The 20,200-nt window shown below is 45.5% G+C and overlaps 1 protein-coding gene across 1 annotated transcript in view; it reads right to left on the bottom strand.

The window, feature by feature from the left end:
- Positions 1-20,200, bottom strand: part of VAV3 (vav guanine nucleotide exchange factor 3) — a 1,314,294-nt gene that overhangs the window by 620,789 nt on the left and 673,305 nt on the right. Inside the window, exons 11-13 of the mRNA XM_078668453.1 lie at positions 6,923-6,991; positions 3,609-3,695; positions 137-222 (exon numbers count right to left, since the gene is read on the bottom strand). Of these exons, the coding sequence (XP_078524579.1) occupies positions 137-222; positions 3,609-3,695; positions 6,923-6,991 (242 nt within the window). The remainder of the gene's footprint in view (positions 1-136; positions 223-3,608; positions 3,696-6,922; positions 6,992-20,200) is intronic.

Raw genomic sequence — 20,200 nt, 5'->3', positions numbered from 1 at the left:
ACCAAATGGGGGAGCACAACAACAATGGAGAGATCTGGATTCTGTCCTCCAATATCATGCATTTATTGTTACGTTTTTTAAACAGGGTCTCTTTTTAACAATGCACTGCATGGCACGTTGCCTCGCAGGTGCTCACCTATCTTGCCTTGTGCGCTTGTCCACCGAGCTGATCCTTATTTCACCATCCACTTTTGGTCTGCCGTATACCAGGAGGGGCTGGTTCTAAACATAAAAAGAAGTTACTCTGTTATCAAAATGAATGGTGATTGAGAAATATAGGCATAACATCAAGACTACTATTTTCATCAATTTAGCATACTGGCCCTCACTTACAGAAGGCTGATGTGATATCATGATTCAGATGATTGTGTCACCACAAGTGTTAATTGTGACATTATCCCAAATGTAGCTTTGAATATGAAACAATATGCCGAAATTGTGTTTCTGCACGTTTTCAGTAGCCAAAGGTGCAAAGTTAGCACCGGTCTTTTGTTGTTGCCTATAGGCATGTTAAATGCACGGAAGTCCACCTGTCATTAATTTAACACGATTTGTGGTACTAGTACTATTCAATACACATGGCGCATTGTGGTCAAAATCCTATTCTGCATCATATTATTAGCACTAACTTGTAACTTAGCAGATCATCTAAAACAGCTTCAGAGAAGTAAAAGTTACGCACCAGATTCTTTAACTTGTTCATTTACATTAGAAACTTTGAATCAGCCAAAGTGATTGGCTCACTCAGAACGAAAATATGGGACACTTTCCACCCCTGGAGTACTTTACTACAATCTGGTGAATTTCATAATAAATTCTCTCTCATTCTGCGAAACCGCCAAATTGAAAGGCAAGGAAAAAGTTAAAATGAGTAAAGATGGAAGCAAATCATAATTTATTTCCACATGCCTGCACAGGATTTATTTTTTGTTGCTTGTAAAGTGCTCTCATGCTTATTTTAGTTTGCAGCCGTATGTAAAAGAAACAATTAGTTAAAAAATATGCAGTCCACCGTCACAAAGCAAACTTATAGGTTGTACGAGGATCTCTAACTACCCAGTGCTTAATTAGCAAAAAAGTGTGCCCTCTAGCAATGTATATAATTGGAAAATGGAGCAATCGATAGGGCACACTTGCCGATATGTACTGAAGTGTGTCTTTTGCCAATGCTTATTTAGCACTTTTTGTGAAAATCCAGATTTGCATATGATTTAGTTATACCTGAACTAGTGTGAATTACGTTTTTCATGTGTAAACCATTTTGCTCAGCTGTCTGTTCAAGACTTCCTGTGCATTCTCTGAGATTAGCATGAAGCTTTCTCATTGAACTGCTAATACAGTCACTCCATAAGGAATATAACCAACTGGTTATGACTACACAGGTAGATAACTAGCCTTAGTAAAGCGTCCCAAGTCGAACAAGTCCCTTATGAGAGTCGGCATTTTTGGTGTAAATAGAACTTTAAACAAGTGTGCATACATAGCCAGAGAAATGTGGATTTCTTGCTACTTAGGAAGCCCTCTGGGAATATTCAAAGATCAAGTTCTAATATCAAGTACTCTGTATTTAGGTTGAACATAATGTGGCAATGCACAGAAGCAGTCTTTTAGTAATTATAGTCAATGGTACCTGGGAACGGTATTCTAACACTATATTGTATTTTAAAAATCACCATACAAAGATTATAGCAACAATATTGAAATCCATAAAGCCATGGAGATAAGTAAATATTAATTAGCAGTGCGTAATTTGTCAAATTGCAATTAAATGTCACGCTCCAAGTACTAAGGTGGCGCACTCCTAACTGCACCTCATGCCATTTTACTCCACAGCGAGACAATCCATGGCCCTTTATCTCACTGCTGTAGGTTCCTGCTTTCTCACTTTGCGACTGTCTGAGGCGGAAAAATAATTGCCAATCCCCAAAAATTAGTACTGGTGGCCCTCACACCAACCACCGGCTCAAAATATGCACGGTTAGTAAGTAGTGATATTTCCTAATTCTACATATATTTACCGTCACAATATGTGTATGTGCACTTTGTGTATGTATACACAATTTTCTTCACTTAATTAAAAAAAAAGGCCCGGTGAAAAATGTTAAAATAAAGACAGAGTCTTTCTTGCAATGTTTTAAGCCCCCAAAATGCAATAATAAAAACTATGTAAAAAGAAAGACCCATAGACTTGTTTTTTATTTAAACTTTAATAAACATTTTTATAATATTCACTATTTTAAAAAATAGCTTTTTATGAATTTATATATATATATATACGAAAACTTCCTGACCGCCTAGTACTTGGCGGAAAACTTTCAGGTGTAGACCTCTTTCGGATTCCCTTCGGAAATCACAGACCACCACAAGATATCAAAGTGCAAGGAGTGCAAAGTTTTAATACGGCATTTTAAGACAGGAGTCTTCCATGACGCGTTCCACTCCACGAAGGAGCTTGATCACATGATATATATATATCAGCTCAAATCTCCCCGATTCAGGAAAGAATAAGCACTCTCGGGTGGCGTTTCTATTTGTTTTTTTATTTCACGAACAAACGCCTTTCGGCGGTCTTCCTTCCACCATTACGGCTTGATCAAGCCGTAATGGTGAAACACGTCGTTTTTGCACTTGCCGTATAAATGAACTGCTGACAACCTGGGTGTACGAGTGTTTCCTGATAACACGGGGACTTGTGGAGAGAATATATACATATATATATATATCTATATTGAAAGTTCCAAATTGTGACTAGCGCTAGCTCTTTTCAAAGCACCGCCTGCCGCAAATCCGGACACGGACCCAAGGTAAGTGCTTCAAAAGTTCTTTATTCTGGTAACGTCAAGACGCGTTTCTCAGCCTCAGCCGCTTGTTCACTCAACAGTAAATATATATACAGAGAGAGAGAGAGAGAGAGAGAGAGACAGATAGATAGATAGATAGATAGATAGATAGATAGATAGATAGATAGATAGATAGATAGACAGACAGACAGACAGACAGACAGACAGACAGACAGACAGACAGACAGACAGACAGACAGACAGATAGATAGATAGATAGATAGATAGATAGATAGATAGATAGATAGATAGATAGATAGATATCTGTTAATGAAAGGTATTGCAATAAAAACAATATACCCAAACACAAGAGAGTGGCAATCTCAACAACCTATAACCAATTAATGCACATAACGTGAGAGCATTGTAAATAAACTATTGCAAAAGACTGGGCTTTTCGAATAGTCCATTTAGGCACTGGGTGCGCTAGAATCACACCTGCTCAGCGCCAGCATACCCGCCTCGGTGATAGTGCACGCTAAACATCCGCATAGCATACCACAATATAATGTAACATAACATGAAAGGAAAAGAAGAAAAACTAAACAGGTCCCGCATTACCTTCACCAACATGCTATATCTTTCGTTCTATGGTGCAGGTTACTGAAGGAGAACATTACATCTGAAGAGATCCATGTTTTCTTTAAAAGCAAAGTATCTTCCTAATGTTAATACATCCTTTAGCGGATCAAGAAGATACAACACACGATCATCCACAAAACGCCTTCCATCGGCCTAATCACAAACGACCTCATGACATAGACTCACCAAATTCTCGATTGACAATTCAAACTGTTTAATTTCACGAAGAGTTTCATTGTCTCTTTTTACTTCATTTACATACTGAGCCAAATCCTGCAATACAAGAAGCCATGTGTCAGTAAGAACAAGCAAATTGATCCATCATTTTATTTAAGATGTGCTGCTTTTTTCTGGAACACACCTTCAGAGGCATGGATTTTCTGTAGACATACTTCTAGCTCACACTGCCAGCCTAAATCTTGGTTGAATCTTCATGATAAATAATTCAGTCTCACACTTTGTAAGGTGCGTTCCAGGAAGGTAATATTTGTTGACATCTGTATAACACATTTTTCTCCATCTATTGACTTGTGAGAGACCTAAGGGTTTCTTAAAATAAAAGTCTTGGGGCCCGATTCACAGAATGAACTTAAGACTCAATCCTAAACTTACTACTATTTTGGTATTCACAGAATGAACTTACTACTTTTGGTATTCACAGAAGTTAGGATTTTGTCTTAAGTTTGTCTTAAGACAGACTTAAGACAAAATCCTAACTTCTGTGAATACCAAAAGTAGTAAGTTCATTCTGTGAATGCCAAAATAGTAGTAAGATTATGATTGAGTCTTAAGTTTATTCTGTGAATTGGGCCCTTGGTTGCCATCTGTGAGCTCACAGGTGATATGGCAAGGTCTCTACTTTAGAGCAAAATTATGCAGGGTCACATATGATTATATAGATTTCAAATGGAGGGTTCTACATGCACACAATTACACAACTTTAAATCACAAGCAACACGTCCAGGACATTCATCATTCACTATCCTTTTTATGTTCAGGACAAACTATGGTTATCCCTGGTTAATACATGGTCAGCCATACATGACCCTGGTGCAATCATATGTGGTTAAGCATTTAAGCAGGTTGTTAGCAGGCCCTTCTCCATTCTTCCGCTAGCTTTGGGATGAGGACTGTTCTGTTGTCAGTGCCTGAGAGGCTTGTGAGCAGTGACATTTGTGGAACACACACAGCGTGAGCGCACTTTAGGAAAACTGCATTGGCTGGCTTGAGACATGTCATGAGATAAAGGCATTAGTAACTAATGCATAAAAATGCATTTTCTTTTACCGACCACGTGGTAACTTTTTGCTTTAACAGCTGTTAGTATTAAGCAAATCGGCGGTACACATTTTATTGCCTCTGAACGATAAAAGTCATCATCAATACAGCACTGATTGGTACTTATGTTTATCTTACTGTAAGAATAGCACATATTTAAATGAGGGTACACATAAAATCTGAGGGCCACATAGGCAGGGGATAGGCTTCTATGGCTGCATACATTTCCACATCTCAAATGAGTAACAACTCCCTCTCAATGGTTGCTATAGGGGGAATAACTAGGTCTATACATTGTCTGGAATCCATCTATAAGAATACAGTAACTGATTGTTCACAGGACATAAAATCTCCAGCCAGTCTAGTTGAACGTTCTTCCTTTTTTTTAAGAAACATGTTTCCATATTAAAAAATCCCTTTCCCTAAATGCTCAAGAGAAATTGTAATTGTCCCCAATTATTTAATCACTGTTACCGCCTTCAATGGGTGTAAGTGCATAAAGGTATTGCAAATGTTTCTGAATGCTGACACTCTTACGTCTTTGTTGGAATTCACGACATTTATAGTATTTTCTTCTTAGTAGTGCTTCAGTGGGAATACCCATAAACTGCTCTTGCCATACACTTAAGATTGCAGAAAATTCACTCGCCTACACGATTTGTCTGGAGTTGTTCTTTGCCCAATCATAAAATTCTGAGTATCCGATACTATAAATCAGAAAAGTGTTTGCCAGTCACCGGTACCAATTTCTGAACATGCAATTTTGAGTTGCATCAATCTGCTACTGAATGACTATCATTAATTCCTTTCTGACGCACACCTAGGAAAGAGGAAACCTAGACCTAACGACCAAGGCTTTGGATTACACTGGATTGCTGGGTGCATAAACACCAGAGTCACCATTACAAAAGTATCCCTCTCCCGTTTTAAATGATGGTTGAAGTCACTGTGATAATACATACAGAACAACGTCCAAATATCTTCTAAGAAGTCATCAGTCAAGGCGCACGCAGCAGGGTGACCACTTCCTTTCGGGCCATTATGGACACTGTTTCCGGTCCTGGACTTTCCTTTGATAACCTAATGCAATCTGCATGCTGAATCATACGTTGCTTCCATTGAACTAATTAGACTAAGACCCCTGAAAACAATGACTTCTAGGTGGAAAGTTCAGGACTGGAATAGCCTTCATAATGGCCCTGAATGAGGTGGTCTCCCCCCCCCCCTCCCCCAGGCACAGGAACCTGTTTGGTGGTGCAGAGAATGCACAGTTGTGCAGGTTGCTGTATGAAATGCAGCTGATGTTACTTTTATGCATTTAGCCCTTAAATAAAACCAAGGAGCCCCTTGACTTTTGAGAGTTGCCTCCTAAGATGTCTCCTTCGAAGAGGACAGAAGGCTCGGGCATCAACAGAGACACTCAAGAACCCATCACTCTGTTCCAAGCATATACTCGCTGAAGAACCCATCACTCTTTTCCAAGCATATACTCGCTGAAGAACCCATCACTCTTTTCCAAGCATATACTATGTAGGGAGGGCGTGACTCCTCTGGATCAGGCTACGGCCCAAGTCCCCTTCTTTACTCTACCCCCATAGGGCTGTAGCAATGCTGTGTCCTGGAGCACCTCATGACTCTTGGTAATCTGACCTCGTGTAAGAGCGCGCCAACACTCAACACAAACTTAAAACCTCATAAAATACTTTAGTTGTGCAATGCACGTATTCTTTCTTTTGCCTTTCTCTTGTATTTTCTTTAATGGTGCCTAGATTAATCATGCAATAATTTTTACAAAAAAGCTGTCCATGCTGCACTTTTACAGCTTCTAAAAATTGTTAAAACAATCCCCGGGAAATAGGGGCAAGTCAAACCTGCCAACATTTACTGGGGGAAACGTGCAACAAATCACAATACATGTAAAATTACCTGCTTAAAACACTGATTCTATATGCAAGTTCTCATTTCCAGCCAGAGCTCAGAAAAAGAGGTATTTACAGGAGCCGGTAGACACCTGGGGATATTGGTATTTACAGTACATTATATAACATAATCTTTATCTGGCCTCCACTCACAATCAGGGGCTGTGTTTATTACCTATAAAGCAGCAAGTGCTCTGAATAGATTTTCAGTATTCTATGTTTTAAATCGTGCTTTAAAACTGTGCTTCTTGCCAAGTGAACCAGGTTAGTACTTTCATTTTATGACGTCAGAATGTCACCTACCTTCATTGCATCCAGAGCTAGTTTCAGATTTGCTTTCTGTGTTGAATCACCGGTGTGCTTTACAAGTTCCTATTAACAGAAACAGTTATTTCATTAGAATGTTTACAATGCGGATTCATCCATATTAAATATTTCTTTTGTAAATAAAGATCACGCGCAGGTGTGCCAAACAAACTACGTATGGGTGCCGGTTTCTGATTTTAAAAAAATACATGTCAAACCAAGATGAGACTCTGCAGCCCTCGGAAGGTACCTAAATGAGGCAATGTCTGCGCCGGCCTTGGCCTGGAAATCATGTGCGATGGAAGAGAGACGTCACTTGTGATCTCTGGAGGGAGAGATAGAACCTGCAGCGTCTTCGTTCACAGGAACGCCGGTGTCATCAGATAGCAGAACAAACAGGCCTTTCCAATCAGTCACCATCGCATAATCAATGGGCTGAGCCGGAGCACAATGAAACTGACAGGCAAAATAATGATATCAGCATTATTATAGCAAGTGTCACTTTAGCAATTACTTTGGAAGTACGGAAGCTGATAGGGGTCACTATCTTCGCCCATCTTGTGGGTATCTCTATGGATTTTTTGCACAGGATGTCATTGACTAATTGTCGCAATTATTTTCGCATTTGCTACGGCATCATTTTGCACTGTAGGGGCATGGGGTTTGCTGTTTTGCACTATATGTGTTTACTAGTTTCCGGTGTATTATCATGGTTTTATTGTTTTTTTTTCGTTCTATTAACATTCTGGGGCTGCATGATGGAAAATGCCCAGGGCGCAACAGGCATGTGGGCCAGCTTTGTGCGCCCCCGGGGCACTTTTAATATTACAGTAAGAGTCACAGGCGTTTGTGCTGCCTTTTCTGTAATACAGATAGCACCAGAGGGTGTTTGCTCATCTGCATGGTGGCATGGCCATATGAAAATGAGGGAATCCCTTTGCCTTTGCGCCTGTGTCGTATTATAGACGTGGGCGCAGAGGCAAAGCAGCTGTCAGGAGGCGCACTAACAGTGTGCCACCTAAAAAGCCTTTTAAAAGCGGCGCTCGGCACAAACAAAGAGAGCGCGCAGTATTCTGTCATTTGTCCCCAGGTGTGCATGCTGATGCTGTATGAGTTTCCATTAAGGGATCTTGAACAGTTGCTATAGTTCAAAATGTATAAGTGGAAAAGAGAAAATGTTCAGCCGAACAATAGAAGACTTTTTCTGCAGATGGATCATGGGGCTAGGTGGCACTGCAATGTCACCGTGCCTCGGTTTTACACCACTTATGAATGACAAACCTCCTCATGCAGACCAGGTTAATACTATGACTTTGGCCGCTTTCTTCATCCTTAAAATGATTAAGAAAATTCTAACTTTCATACCTGGCCATTTCTTTAACCCCTTGCATGCTTGTGACGGAACCATTCCGTCACGAGACACGGTGGTGCTGTGCTGGTGACGGAATGGTTCTGTCACGGCCCGGCCGCTGCGCCTGCGCGGCATCAATTTTGCGCCTGCGCGTTCTATAGAGTGGGCGGGGCGTGACGGAACCATTCCGTCACAAGCACTGCACCACCGTGGCTCGTGACGCAGTGGTTCTGTCACGAGCATGGCGGCACCGCGCGGCCACCCCTCCCCCCTAGCGCCGCAGCGGAATAACCGCCGCGGCCAAGGGGTTAAAACGGTAGTCACATTCCTTGCTTTTGAAGATCGGCTAATGCAATAGGATGTATCTAAATGCTCATCAGCAGGTTCTTAATAAGTTGCAAACTTTGCAGAATAGAAGGCACCCCGCGCCTAGGGGTGGGGTGCCTTTAGTGGCATTTCGGGCACGAGCTAGGAATGGTGCCCACTGTAACGGGAGAAGGATGAGAGGTGTCGCCTGAAAATGCGATATACAGGGGCAGGCATCTAGGGGCGTACCTGAGGTGCGTAGGCGGCTCCTCGACGGAAGGGATAAAAGCCCTGAGCACGAGGAAGAATTCCTCTTTGTTCTCTCGCCCCGAGGGCCCAGCAGGACGCAGCCTGAAGCAAGTTGCGATGGGTGCCGGGGCGAGGGGGTCTCGCAGCGTAGGAGAGGAGCAGGAAGTACCAAGTTAGTATACCTGGCCTGTTAGTTGTTAGTACGTGAAAACGGCATAACATCTAGATAATTTTTAGTTGTGGACACCACGATGGCAATAGGACAGTGATCAATTAAAAAGGAAATTAGTCGAGGTGGTGGGGAACCCCTTTCAGGGGCTCTGTATTATAGATTGGTGCTCATTGTTCCGCATGTATGCGCCATGTTAGCAGATTGACTTGCACCTCCCGGGGGTGCGGCTGTTAGCCCACATTTCTATCTTTTGAAGATCGGCTAATGCAATAGGATGTATTTAAATGCTCATCAGCAGGTTCTTAATAAATTGCAAACTTTGCAGAATGCTGCTGCCCAGGTGTCGTGTAAAATTCCTATATTTCAGTCCGTCTCAAAACATATCAAGAAACTCCATTGGCTCCCTGTTAGACAAAGGGTCATTTCCAAAGCTTTGTGCAGTGTGTTTAAAGCACTGCATGGTCTAGGACCTAACTTTTTGAGGAGGAGCTTCACCTGTCAAACTGCTGGCAATACTCGGATTCAGATATGCGAATTGGGGAGGTAGACGTTTTGTGCTTGGATCATCCAAAGGCTGGAATGCTCTTCCTTTACACATATCTTGGCCTTCAGGAAAGTGTTGAATACATGGCTTTTCTCGGTAGGTCAATCTCTTATGGGGATGGATACTCCCTCGGCCAGTATTTACCAACCTGAGTGGGTCGCAAGCCAATTTGTGGTGGGTCGAGAAAGTCCAAATCAATAAATAAAGATCCATTTAAATTCTGGATTTATCTTCACAAATGTGCTGTGCTTCAATGACAGAGGTCAAATGTGCGGCTATTTCTCCTGACAAACTGCTGCAAGTTTTTTTTAGCATGGGTATTGGTGCTTACGAACCTCTCTCACTTTACAGACAGAGAAAGAAAAGTAAAGTGAATTATGTGACAATCTTTAAGGGGTACAGAGAGTGTAAAAGTAAGGTGGTAGGATTTTTTTTTCCTAACACATAACAAATTATAAAAACCAGCACAGAAAATTGTAAACATTCAGCAGTAGGAAAGCAAAAATGAAGCACATTTTTTTGTAATTCTGAAGTGTGATAGAAACAAACATTTTAATAGAGTCAAAATAAATCAAGAAATTTTTTCTTGTTGATGCACAAATGATTTCCACACATTATCATATGTGTGAAGTATAGTTTTAGCAGTAAAACTGTGAAAACAGTAAAAATGTGTTTCTGTAAATTTAGTGCCCATTTCAATGGGAAATGTGCTGTCTGTAAATGACAGTGCGCTACCACATTATGCTTTCCTTACATTAAAGAATAGCCCACCTCATGTCCATTAAAGCTAGGTGGCTCAGGAAAGTTTGCCATCCTAAAATGTGGGACATTGTTCTAATATGTTTAGTAAGCAACAAGACCAATTCAGCACTTTATTCCACACTTCTGTGTTTCTGGCTGCTCTAAATAACAGGGTTTAACCCATTAAGTGCTGAGGCTTTCCCCTCCCCGTGCTACACCATTTTTCTTTACATATGGGGCAGTTTGTGCTAAAGTGTTTCTAGCCCTGGGCAAAGTTCACGAAGTGACGAAAAAACTCAACTGCGCTACGCAGGGTTCCGCATACGGCGGAGTGAGTTAGATCACGCCATTCACGCTGTCTTTTAGCTCCGGGTGTTTGCCCTGCGCCATAAAATCAGCGCAACTGCACCATGAGCAGTGCAAAAGGGCACTGCTTCTTTCTGCAACTCAAGTACATTTTCTACACAAGCGGCAGCTTCTTCAAAATGAGTGGATGGTTTCTCAACGTGAGCGGTGGCGACCATCCATGACCGCCACTTTGAGAAATCTCACTGGGAGGTGGTCTAGCGTTGGATTTTCCACACTCACCAACTTAACCTTCACAAAGCAGAGTTTTTCAGAACACCGCATTCTCCGCGGACTGCAGAAAGCTCAGCAAAAATAGCCGAGTGTACCGCCCAGACCGACTTTTTTCCACAAAAGATATACTGTCCCACCAGGCCACTTAGTGTTCTTTTTTCACACATATTGGGCATTCAAAAGTTACTCAGCATTTCGGGAGGGAGCTGACGAAATTGCTGAAATGCAGCAAATATTTTACCATTTTCGAAAAGATAGAGGGAAACAGTGCTGTGTGAAGAAAAGGGTGTTATTTCCCTAAAAATGGCATCAACAAAAGGCTAGTTGTGCTAAGATTGCTTCCTTCCCCTCTGTCAAGAACTTTTAGAGTTGTAAAAAAATAAATTATGTTTTTCACCACGGTTATTGCTATTTTGTAGGGGATGGAGGCGTTAAACCCATGGATGAATGCAAAAAGCTGTACATGTATTAAAAGTAGACAAAATATTTAATTTACAGAGGGCTTATTGTAGATCATGCAATGTTTTTCTAAAGCAGCTAATCATTGAAATAAAAAATTAGCCATACGAATAACCAATATTCCAAAACTCAGATTCTTGGGCTCCTTTAAAAATGAATTTATTAGATTGTATCTTATGCATTGATGTACTATCAGTACACCAAAGAAAATTATTGTAAATTGCAGGTCAGTTTATGGCTCAGGGTACGCTATCCAGAGCCATCAGAGTCATCAACAGAGAGGGTGAAAGAGCTAATAGTAAATCCCTATAGCGCCCCCAGGTAACTTTCTGAAATTAGTCCACTAGTGTCAAGTGCACTTTCTACACCCCCTTGCGAAGGCGACAGATTTAAGGTAAATCAATCAATATGCACCCCAAGAGAAGCAGAAAAACTGTGTGGGGTTTTGAGATAGGGGGCAGCCTAATACCAGTATTTCCCATTGTTGACCCCATACTAAAAATGGCAGATGATCAGTGTGCTTTTTGCCCCCTCCTCTCACCAAATGAGTTAAAGACCCCAATCTGCCCTGCGGAGGGCAGAAAGGCTGTGTGTGCTTTAGGGGAGGAGGGTGCAGCATGATGCAAGACGTGCCAACCTCCACCCCATTATTTATGGGGTTTTTTAAATCTATCCATGGTCTCTAGTGTGCTTTCTGCATCCCCTGGGAGAGCAAATTGGGGATAAATCCCCCCACCAGCTTTGTGAAGGAGCAGTAAGTGTGTTTTGGGGGTGAGCTGTGCAGCCCAGTACCATATAGGCCAACCCCACTCCCACCCCATTATTTTTCTTTAAAAAAAACTATTTCTAGAGGGGTTAAATCCCTCTATCTGGCCACACTCTGAAGGAAATACACAAACAGGTATCCACTAGTGAGAAGTAATGTTGGAAACAGGAAGGTCTTCCATTTCCAACAGTACCTCTTCTGTGCAGATCAGTGACCTTTGCCTCCAAGCATTGACCAAGCTGACTGCTTTCACCAGCGTGCCACTAAAATTAAAGAAATATATATTGTGTGCTGTAAAGGAAGCTCTTCTCTTGAAGCAAGAGGTGAGGGTATGAAAAGAGAATCCCTCTAGTGTGACCACCAGAAATATTTTTTACCCCTGATGTCAAGATGTGACAGTCACACTCCCCATGCTACAGAAGTAAAATAGAGAATGTGAAAGCCATGTCACCCACAGTAAGTGGTTAATAAGTTGGAGTCACAATGTTGTGCCCCAAATATTGACCTACAACAATATTGAACTCACAACATAGAATCCTTTATATAGTTAAGAGAAGATCATGTAAAGTTAAGAAAAGTAAATCTAAACTTCACTATATAATTTTACCATGTTAATATGGTGGCAGTCGATATTGTGAAGTGGATGTTCTTACAGGATGATATTGTTGACTTCGACATTGTGACATAATCATTTTATTATTAATTGATGGCCCCCTATTAACCAACTTTAGAAGAATTGAGGTTTGAATCGGCCTTGCAGACATTTCACATTTGAATTATGGGGCTGTTTCCTTGTCAGTGTTACAACTTACATTTTGGGATTTCCTACCCACTGGCAGGGGCGGCTCTAGGCTCATGGCGGCCCTGGGCAGGGAGTGTAGGTATGGGGCCCCGGAAGAGGGGGTCCGGGCCGGGCGGAGTGCGGAGGCCAAAGTGGGGAAGGGGGGGTCAGGGTGTTTGGAAGTGGAACAGAGCCGGAGGACGCCAAATCCCTGCCAGGGGCCGCCACGCAAATATGTATCCATCCTCAGAGGATTATTATATTAAGGATATATATTGGTGTGGTGGCCCCTGGGGTTTGGTGGCCCTGTGCAGGTGCACAGCTTGCACATGCCTAAGGCCGCCCCTGCCACTGGTGCACTCACAAAAGCGTCCTTTTAATAATGAGAATATTGTGGAGCCATGATATCAGAGTGCATATGACAGAGGAAGAATAAAAGAGAATCGTGCAAGACGGTAACACATGACAATATGGCATTTTTAACTTTGCAATATATGGCAGATTGGCTTAATTGGTGGACCATACATATGCTAATATTTGCCTTCTGCTGACCGTGATCATGAGCGGGAGAAAAGCCCGGCACTGACTTGTTGTAAAAACCTGGAATTATGATTATTGCCGAGATATCAAGTACCATAGGTAAGGAGCTGCAGTGTAAGCAGTCCATTGTTTGAGTTTTAAATGCAATACTTGTGTGCTGCTACAATCTTAAGATGTGTCTCTTCGTTTAGGAAAATACGATATTAAAAAAGTGAATACATCAATAAAGTGCAAAGGGCAGGACAAGCAAAATCGTGCACTTTGTGATCCCCAGGAAATCACAGGAAGTAATGAGAAGAAGAACTGGTTTTAATACCAGGACTTCCAAAGCAGCCCACGGGGGTTGCAAGCAGCACCAGGGGTGTGGCGATTGCTATCCGTAGCCACCTTTAAATGATGGCCACATTTTAATTAAAAAAGACTGACCTTTAGCAACAGGCTTCACGTTTAGCTGCTCCTGCTTCACTGTGGCACTTCCCTCAACCGAGAGTTGCACATATTTCTCGTTTTTTAAAAGCTTACAAATAGATCTGTGTGTAATTGGCATGCTTATGGTGTAGAATAATTCAAACTCAGATATCCCATAGAGACATAGCTCCAGGGGCCCCTCAGCACAGTATCCTGACCTGAGAGTTCCTGATTAAGTCCGAAGGGGCGGGGGGGGCTTCCATCTGCCTTGCAGGGGGGGCACAAGTTTCCTTACCCCATTGGGTACAGCCCCTATTTTTATTAGGTTTCGACTGCAAAAAGCTGCGCAAGCAGCTTTTGCGCAGGAGAAATCTAATGAGAACTGTAGTGTGGGTTTGGGTCGGCCCTCGTCATTCATTGGCTGGCTCCATAAATGGAGCCTAGCCATTGGACGAGGGGCCTGTCCGTCAATGCCGGACCAGATTCAGGGGCGTTCCCGAGATTCTTTGGCTTTTGCCGACGTCACGCGACGTCAGCCGGGAACGCCCCCGAATCTGGTCCGGCCGGGCCGTGCTTGCTGCTGTCCTGCCTTCCTCCGTGTCCCTCCTCCCGCCGTCCCCCCTCCCCTCGCTTTGTGCTAGTGTACGTTTGCAAGAAGTGATGTTTATTCGCACTCCCTTAGTATTAAATGTGTTACTATAAGTACAATAGGGCAGGAGACTGTCTCGGACCGGATGGCATGTCCCACGCTTTGACTTCTGTGAGAGAAGACACTCACACCTGCGCATATATTACTTCAATCCACTATCTCGCATCGGTGCACGCTAGGTGTGCGATGTTATCCTCTGCGGGCACGTTCGTGCTGCTTCCCTCTGTGACGCAGACGCGTCTCATTTGTGCGTTGTTGACCTCTGGCGGCAGGTCACGCTCCCTCGCGCTTGTGCTTATTATCTGTGGTGGTTCATTACGTGCGGCAGGGCACTTTCTCCGGGCTCTTTTTCAGGTAACGATTCTTTCCTGCGTATACCTACCTGGTGATGCACGCCACCTCATACTCGCAGCGAACAACACCCTCCCTCCCTCGGGACAGGCTTAGCAAAACCTCCTACTGTAAGAGCTGCTGGGAAGGGCAGACCGTCTGACGCCTCGTGTATTAACAAAAGTCTCGATAGCACTGTGAGCATTGTCAGACTACCCCCTACAGGCCGGGACCCTGCACCTTTAAGGCCTGTTTCTGGTCCAGCCCTTCTCTAGGCCTCGAATACCTGGAGACTGTTGCTGCAGGGAGGCATCTCGCTGCCTGGATCCGAAGCTACGCTGCGGCTGGTAGGGGGCGCGTTTTTTTTAACATGGCTGGTCACCGAATCACGCATGGCTAGTCAACGAGTCATGTACTGAGCCGACAGTGCTGGGCCCTTACAAACTATTATGTACAATATCAAGACAAGAGACCGGTATGTGGCAGCTGCATCCTGGCCAGTACCTCTGGAGGTGTCCCGGAGCTGGGGACTGTCGGGAAGATTAAGCGAGCTATTGCCCAGTCACATGGCTAACCTGGCGCCGGGGATCGCACCGTGAACCACGAGGTCCGGAGGCAGGCACCCTGGCCGCGGCGCCACATCTCTTCCACCTCTTAACCAGAAACAGGAGTCAGGCAAGGGGCGCAGCAGCTCTGCTTCAGGCATGTTGTGGGTAAGTAGACACATAACATAATAAGAAACAGGAGGCAGGGGCGCAGCAGCTCTGCTTCAGGCATGTTGTGGGTGGGTGCCAGTCGCAGATCTGCTCTGGTTTTCACTCAGCCGGCCGACCTCTAGGCGCACCAATAAACAACGTAAATAAATATTTACTACTAACAAAGTTACCCGAACAAGGAATGCAGACAAGGCACCGGCTACAGACTTCAGTCTGCCTCCAGGCACACGGATTAAAGATTGAATGAATAGATGATAGAACGAGCTGAAGAATAGGGCCGAGATCCACGGGACAGTGCCAGAGCGTGGGAAGGCGGGTTCGCCCACCACTCCCACCTTCAGATGCGGGCTGGTAATGTTTTTATCATAGAAGAAACCTGTCGGGCCGGTGGCAGGGTCACTGGGCCAGAGATGTGAGGGCTCTGGATATCCGCGCCCCTCCCGGGAGCATCAGAGCACAGGGGCGCGCCCCGCCCGGGGCATCACCAGGGAATACACGGGTTGTCTTAGATTCCGGCAGACTACTGTAAAGCAGGACGCATCCCGTTCTCAGAGCTCACCCACGCGTGTCCTGATTCCTGAATCTAGGCCCATGCCCCCTGCTTTCACATCTGTTCTAGATGAGAAATCATACAGATGTATGTATTTCCGCTTTCACAATTCACCCTGCAGCCAGTATCCATCCAGGTATCAAATCCCACATATGCCGTGATCAGAAAACGCACAATGCAACTAGCGATCAGGACTTGTCCAGGTCTGCCCCTACTTTCACAAGTAGGCCCACCTGTGCAACATATAACTCGCCATTAGAGCGTGTGCATTTGTCTCCTGTCTTCGAGATGCCATGTTGTGTCCAGGACGTGGTCTATGTGCTCGGAATCTGCCCAGAGGTGCTCTGCTTTACAATGCCCCAGAGGTGCATCGCTTAAAGAACTCACCCGGGGCGCTCTTTCCCTAGAACCGCCCACTCCTATTTACGCTCAAAACTTCCATCTTGCGTTCCCACCTGCCCGAAGAGTTTAGTTAAAAATAAAAAGAATAATAAAAAAAACACAGAAGGATCAGATGGCCTGTTGTCCTATCATCCGGGCCTTCCAGATGTTCACTCATGCGATGCCCACTGGTCCTACGCTCAGAACGTGCCCGCCAGGTGTGCCATGCGCGCCATGCGCCCGAGGTTGCCCTCTCACTTAGCCAACTATACTTTTTTAGGTTTCGACTGCAAAAAGCTGCGCAAGCAGCTTTTGCGCAGGAGAAATCTAATGAGAACTGTAGTGTGGGTTTGGGTCGGCCCTCGTCATTCATTGGCTGGCTCCATAAATGGAGCCTAGCCATTGGACGAGGGGCCTGTCCGTCAATGCCGGACCAGATTCAGGGGCGTTCCCGAGATTCTTTGGCTTTTGGCGACATCACGCGACGTCAGCCGGGAACGCCCCCGAATCTGGTCCGGCCGGGCCGTGCTTGCTGCTGTCCTGCCTTCCTCCGTGTCCCTCCTCCCGCCGTCCCCCCTCCCCCCTCCTCGCTGTCCTGTGCACGTTTCCCGCCGGCCGTCCGTGTCCCCTTCCCCTCCCACAGAAGCAAAACAACCCTTGTGTCCCATTGTCTTTGCAGCATTCCCTCCCCTCCCACAGCAGATCCCCGCCTCCCGAGCCGCAGCTGATCCCCGCTCTCCCCGCCTCCCTCTCCCCTCCCACAGCAGATCCCCGCCTCCCGAGCCGCAGCCGGTCCCGATGCCGTTGTAACACGGCCTCCGCTCTCCCCCTCCTCTCCCACAGCAGATCCCCGCCTCCCGAGCCGCAGCTGATCCCGATGTTTCGGAAGATAGAAATTACGGGATGTCACTGTATTTCGCAAAATGTGTGCAAGCGGAAGAAGTCCAGGTGAGTGCCCGTTCCTGCTTCCCGCTGTCCGTGTGTGGTTCCCGCCCCCCCCTCCCGTTGTCCGTGTGCGGTTCCCGCCCCCCCCCCCCTCCCGTTGTCCGTGTGCGGTTCCCGCCCCCCCCCCCCTCCCGTTGTCCGTGTGCCTTTCCTGCTCCCTGTAGTCTTTGCCTCGGCAAACTGGAAACAGACACATAAGATCAGGAGTATCGTGTGAAGCTCAACAGTGTGAACGTACTATGTATATGCGCCTGTGTGTTTGTGCACGTGGGTCTGTGCGGGTTTCTTCATGTGTGTATGTTTGTCTGCGCATTGTGTATGTCTGAGTGAGTTTGCCTGTGCGTGTCAGCTCGTCCGTCTGCATGTCTCTGCATATGTGTCTACGTGTTGTTGAGTATCAGTGTGAGAGTGTGTATTGTTTGTGAGTGTCCGCCTGGGTGTGCATATATGTGCGTGTAGGGGAGGGGGCACCCATTGCACGAGGGCTGTCGTGACACCGTCGTGCCCCGAGACGAGTGCACTCTCCCGGGATACATTCAAGTAATTTAAAGGATTTTTAAAGTCCTCCGTGTAGAAGTGCACCTGGCCGTCGGTGCTGGGACAGCGGGGCTTGAACAATAACTGCCACTCGTCACCGAGAGGTTTGTGGGCCTATGGAAATATACAGCTAAATTGATTTATTCTTGCATGCACTAAACTGATCTAGGACAACAAGTAAGTTCAAATCAATATTCTCAAGGGACTTTTAAAATATTTGAGTGCCAAAAAGTCAGAGACAGCCCTGGCCAAACGATTCCACAAAAGCAATACGCACAGTGCCCCAGGTTCAATGATTGCTCGCAAACTTAACCGTTCTCCGTGTATATATGGAGCAGTCAAAATAATTACCAAGGTCTAAACGGCAATAATTTAACAAGAAAGATCCTAGATGAAAGCAACATGATCGGACATCAAGGATGTGCTTCTCCAGCAGTCACTGCTGCTTGAAAAAGATTCTGTGAGCTACAGGATTCCTGCTCGGTATTACCGACACCTGCTAAATATACAGGAAATTATTTACTGAATTACGAAACATCTGGGTTAAATCCATCCTCGTTTTTCTGCTCACTTGATCCTCTCCCCACCCCCTAATGCAAACAGTATTGACCCTGTTCCTGATGAGAACATGCGCCCGGCCCATCAGAGCCATAAAGTGCGTGTAAATGATCTCAGAGGCCGGGGCCGAGCCGTGCCGGGGCATAAAGCAGCGGGTTACTGAGTGCTAGACATGGACGAGAGACTACCGCTCCGGGGACAGGGTGTTGCATAAGAGAAGAAGGGCCCATTCCCATTAGGGGGTAGGGGCGCTCGACCAGGAAAGGGAGACCTGTGGGGTAGGGGCTGCTGCATTAGAGAGAGGGGCCCGTTCATGGGGAGAACCACCTTGAGAGGGAGAGCTGCACAAGTGAAGGGAGGCCTGCACGAAAGGGAAAAAGAGACTGCCGCGTGCAGATGAGGGACAGCTGCATTCAGAGACTGACACACGTTTACTGGCGAGATGGACTACATCAGCATGGACCAAGGGCACAGGGAGAGTTGGCACATTCTCCAGGGGCAGGGCTAACTGCACTGGAGAGAGGGAGGCCTGGAGTGAGATTTCTGCACTAGGGCTCAGGGGATGCAGAGGGGAAGCAGGATGAGGGCGAGGCACCTGGGAGTGGGGCTGGTGCACCCGGAAGAGGGGCGCAGGACACATGCGTCAGGCAGCGAGGCTCCTTCGCCAGGGCGAGAGGTGTACCACCGTGGGGAGCAGGGTGGGGGTGTTCAGTTGCACAAGGGAGATAGACACTGGCACCTGCAGCAGGGAAAGGGGCTCCTGCAAGGGGGGGCTGTGAAGGGCAGCTGCACGAGGAGACAGAAATGGGGCACCCGCAGAAGGAGTGAAGGGCAGCTGCCCCGGGTGAGGGGCACCTGCAGCACGGTAGGAACACGTGCAGCACGGAGCAGGGCTTCGGATGAGGGAAAGTGACTGACTGGTCGATAAGAGAGCGGGCGCAGCAGGAAGACACCCGCTGGACCAGGGAGACCAGGGCGGCGACACCGCGGCGGAACCAGGGCTGCTGCCTTCAGGACAGGGTGGCTTGCTTTAGCATGAGGGTGGGCACACGTTGCTGCACTGAGTTCATTGGGCATGCAGTTGGCAGCGCTAGGTTGGGTATGGCAGCACCAATGTGGCCCTGCTGACTGGACCAGGGCGAGGACTGACAACGCAATTTCTCTTTTCAACCTGCGCCTCACAACAACCAAGTGCGTCCTTGTAAAAGAAAGCAGTAGAGACCGGGGCCTTTCTTTTAGAGGGGCACTCCTCTTTAAAAAAAAAAAAGTTTTCTCAGTCCCGTTTACAATTATGCTGTTTGTTATGAGGTGATGCACAACAGATACTTGAAACTCCACGGGTCTGCAACAGGGCCTCTCCTCTTGATACTCTTCTGCAGGAGTAAATGCACAAGCCAGTTTTCATTGTAGTGCAAAATGATAAGTGAAATAGTTGCAATACAAATCGCATTTGCGAGAGATTAAGCTATTGCCATTGTAAATGACAATGCCATTTATTTATCTGTTTTCAAAACTAACACATAAATAAAACGTTTGTCATTCATAATGCCAATAGCTCAAACTTTTCCAAAGGCGAAACCGTTGCATTGTAAATGCTTGTTTCTAAATCCAGCTTGCGCCTGAATCAGGGTTGGCACAGCAATGAGAATAACGCGCAGTGCAAATGTGGCAAGCCTATTTAAGCTTCAGTTTGTTTGTAGACTTTAATGTCAA

This window comes from Lissotriton helveticus, chromosome 1_2, assembly GCF_964261635.1.
Source record: "Lissotriton helveticus chromosome 1_2, aLisHel1.1, whole genome shotgun sequence".
Lineage (NCBI taxonomy): Eukaryota > Metazoa > Chordata > Amphibia > Caudata > Salamandridae > Lissotriton > Lissotriton helveticus.
Note: the sequence above shows the minus strand (reverse complement) of the source record. Positions and strands in the feature narration are given on the sequence as shown.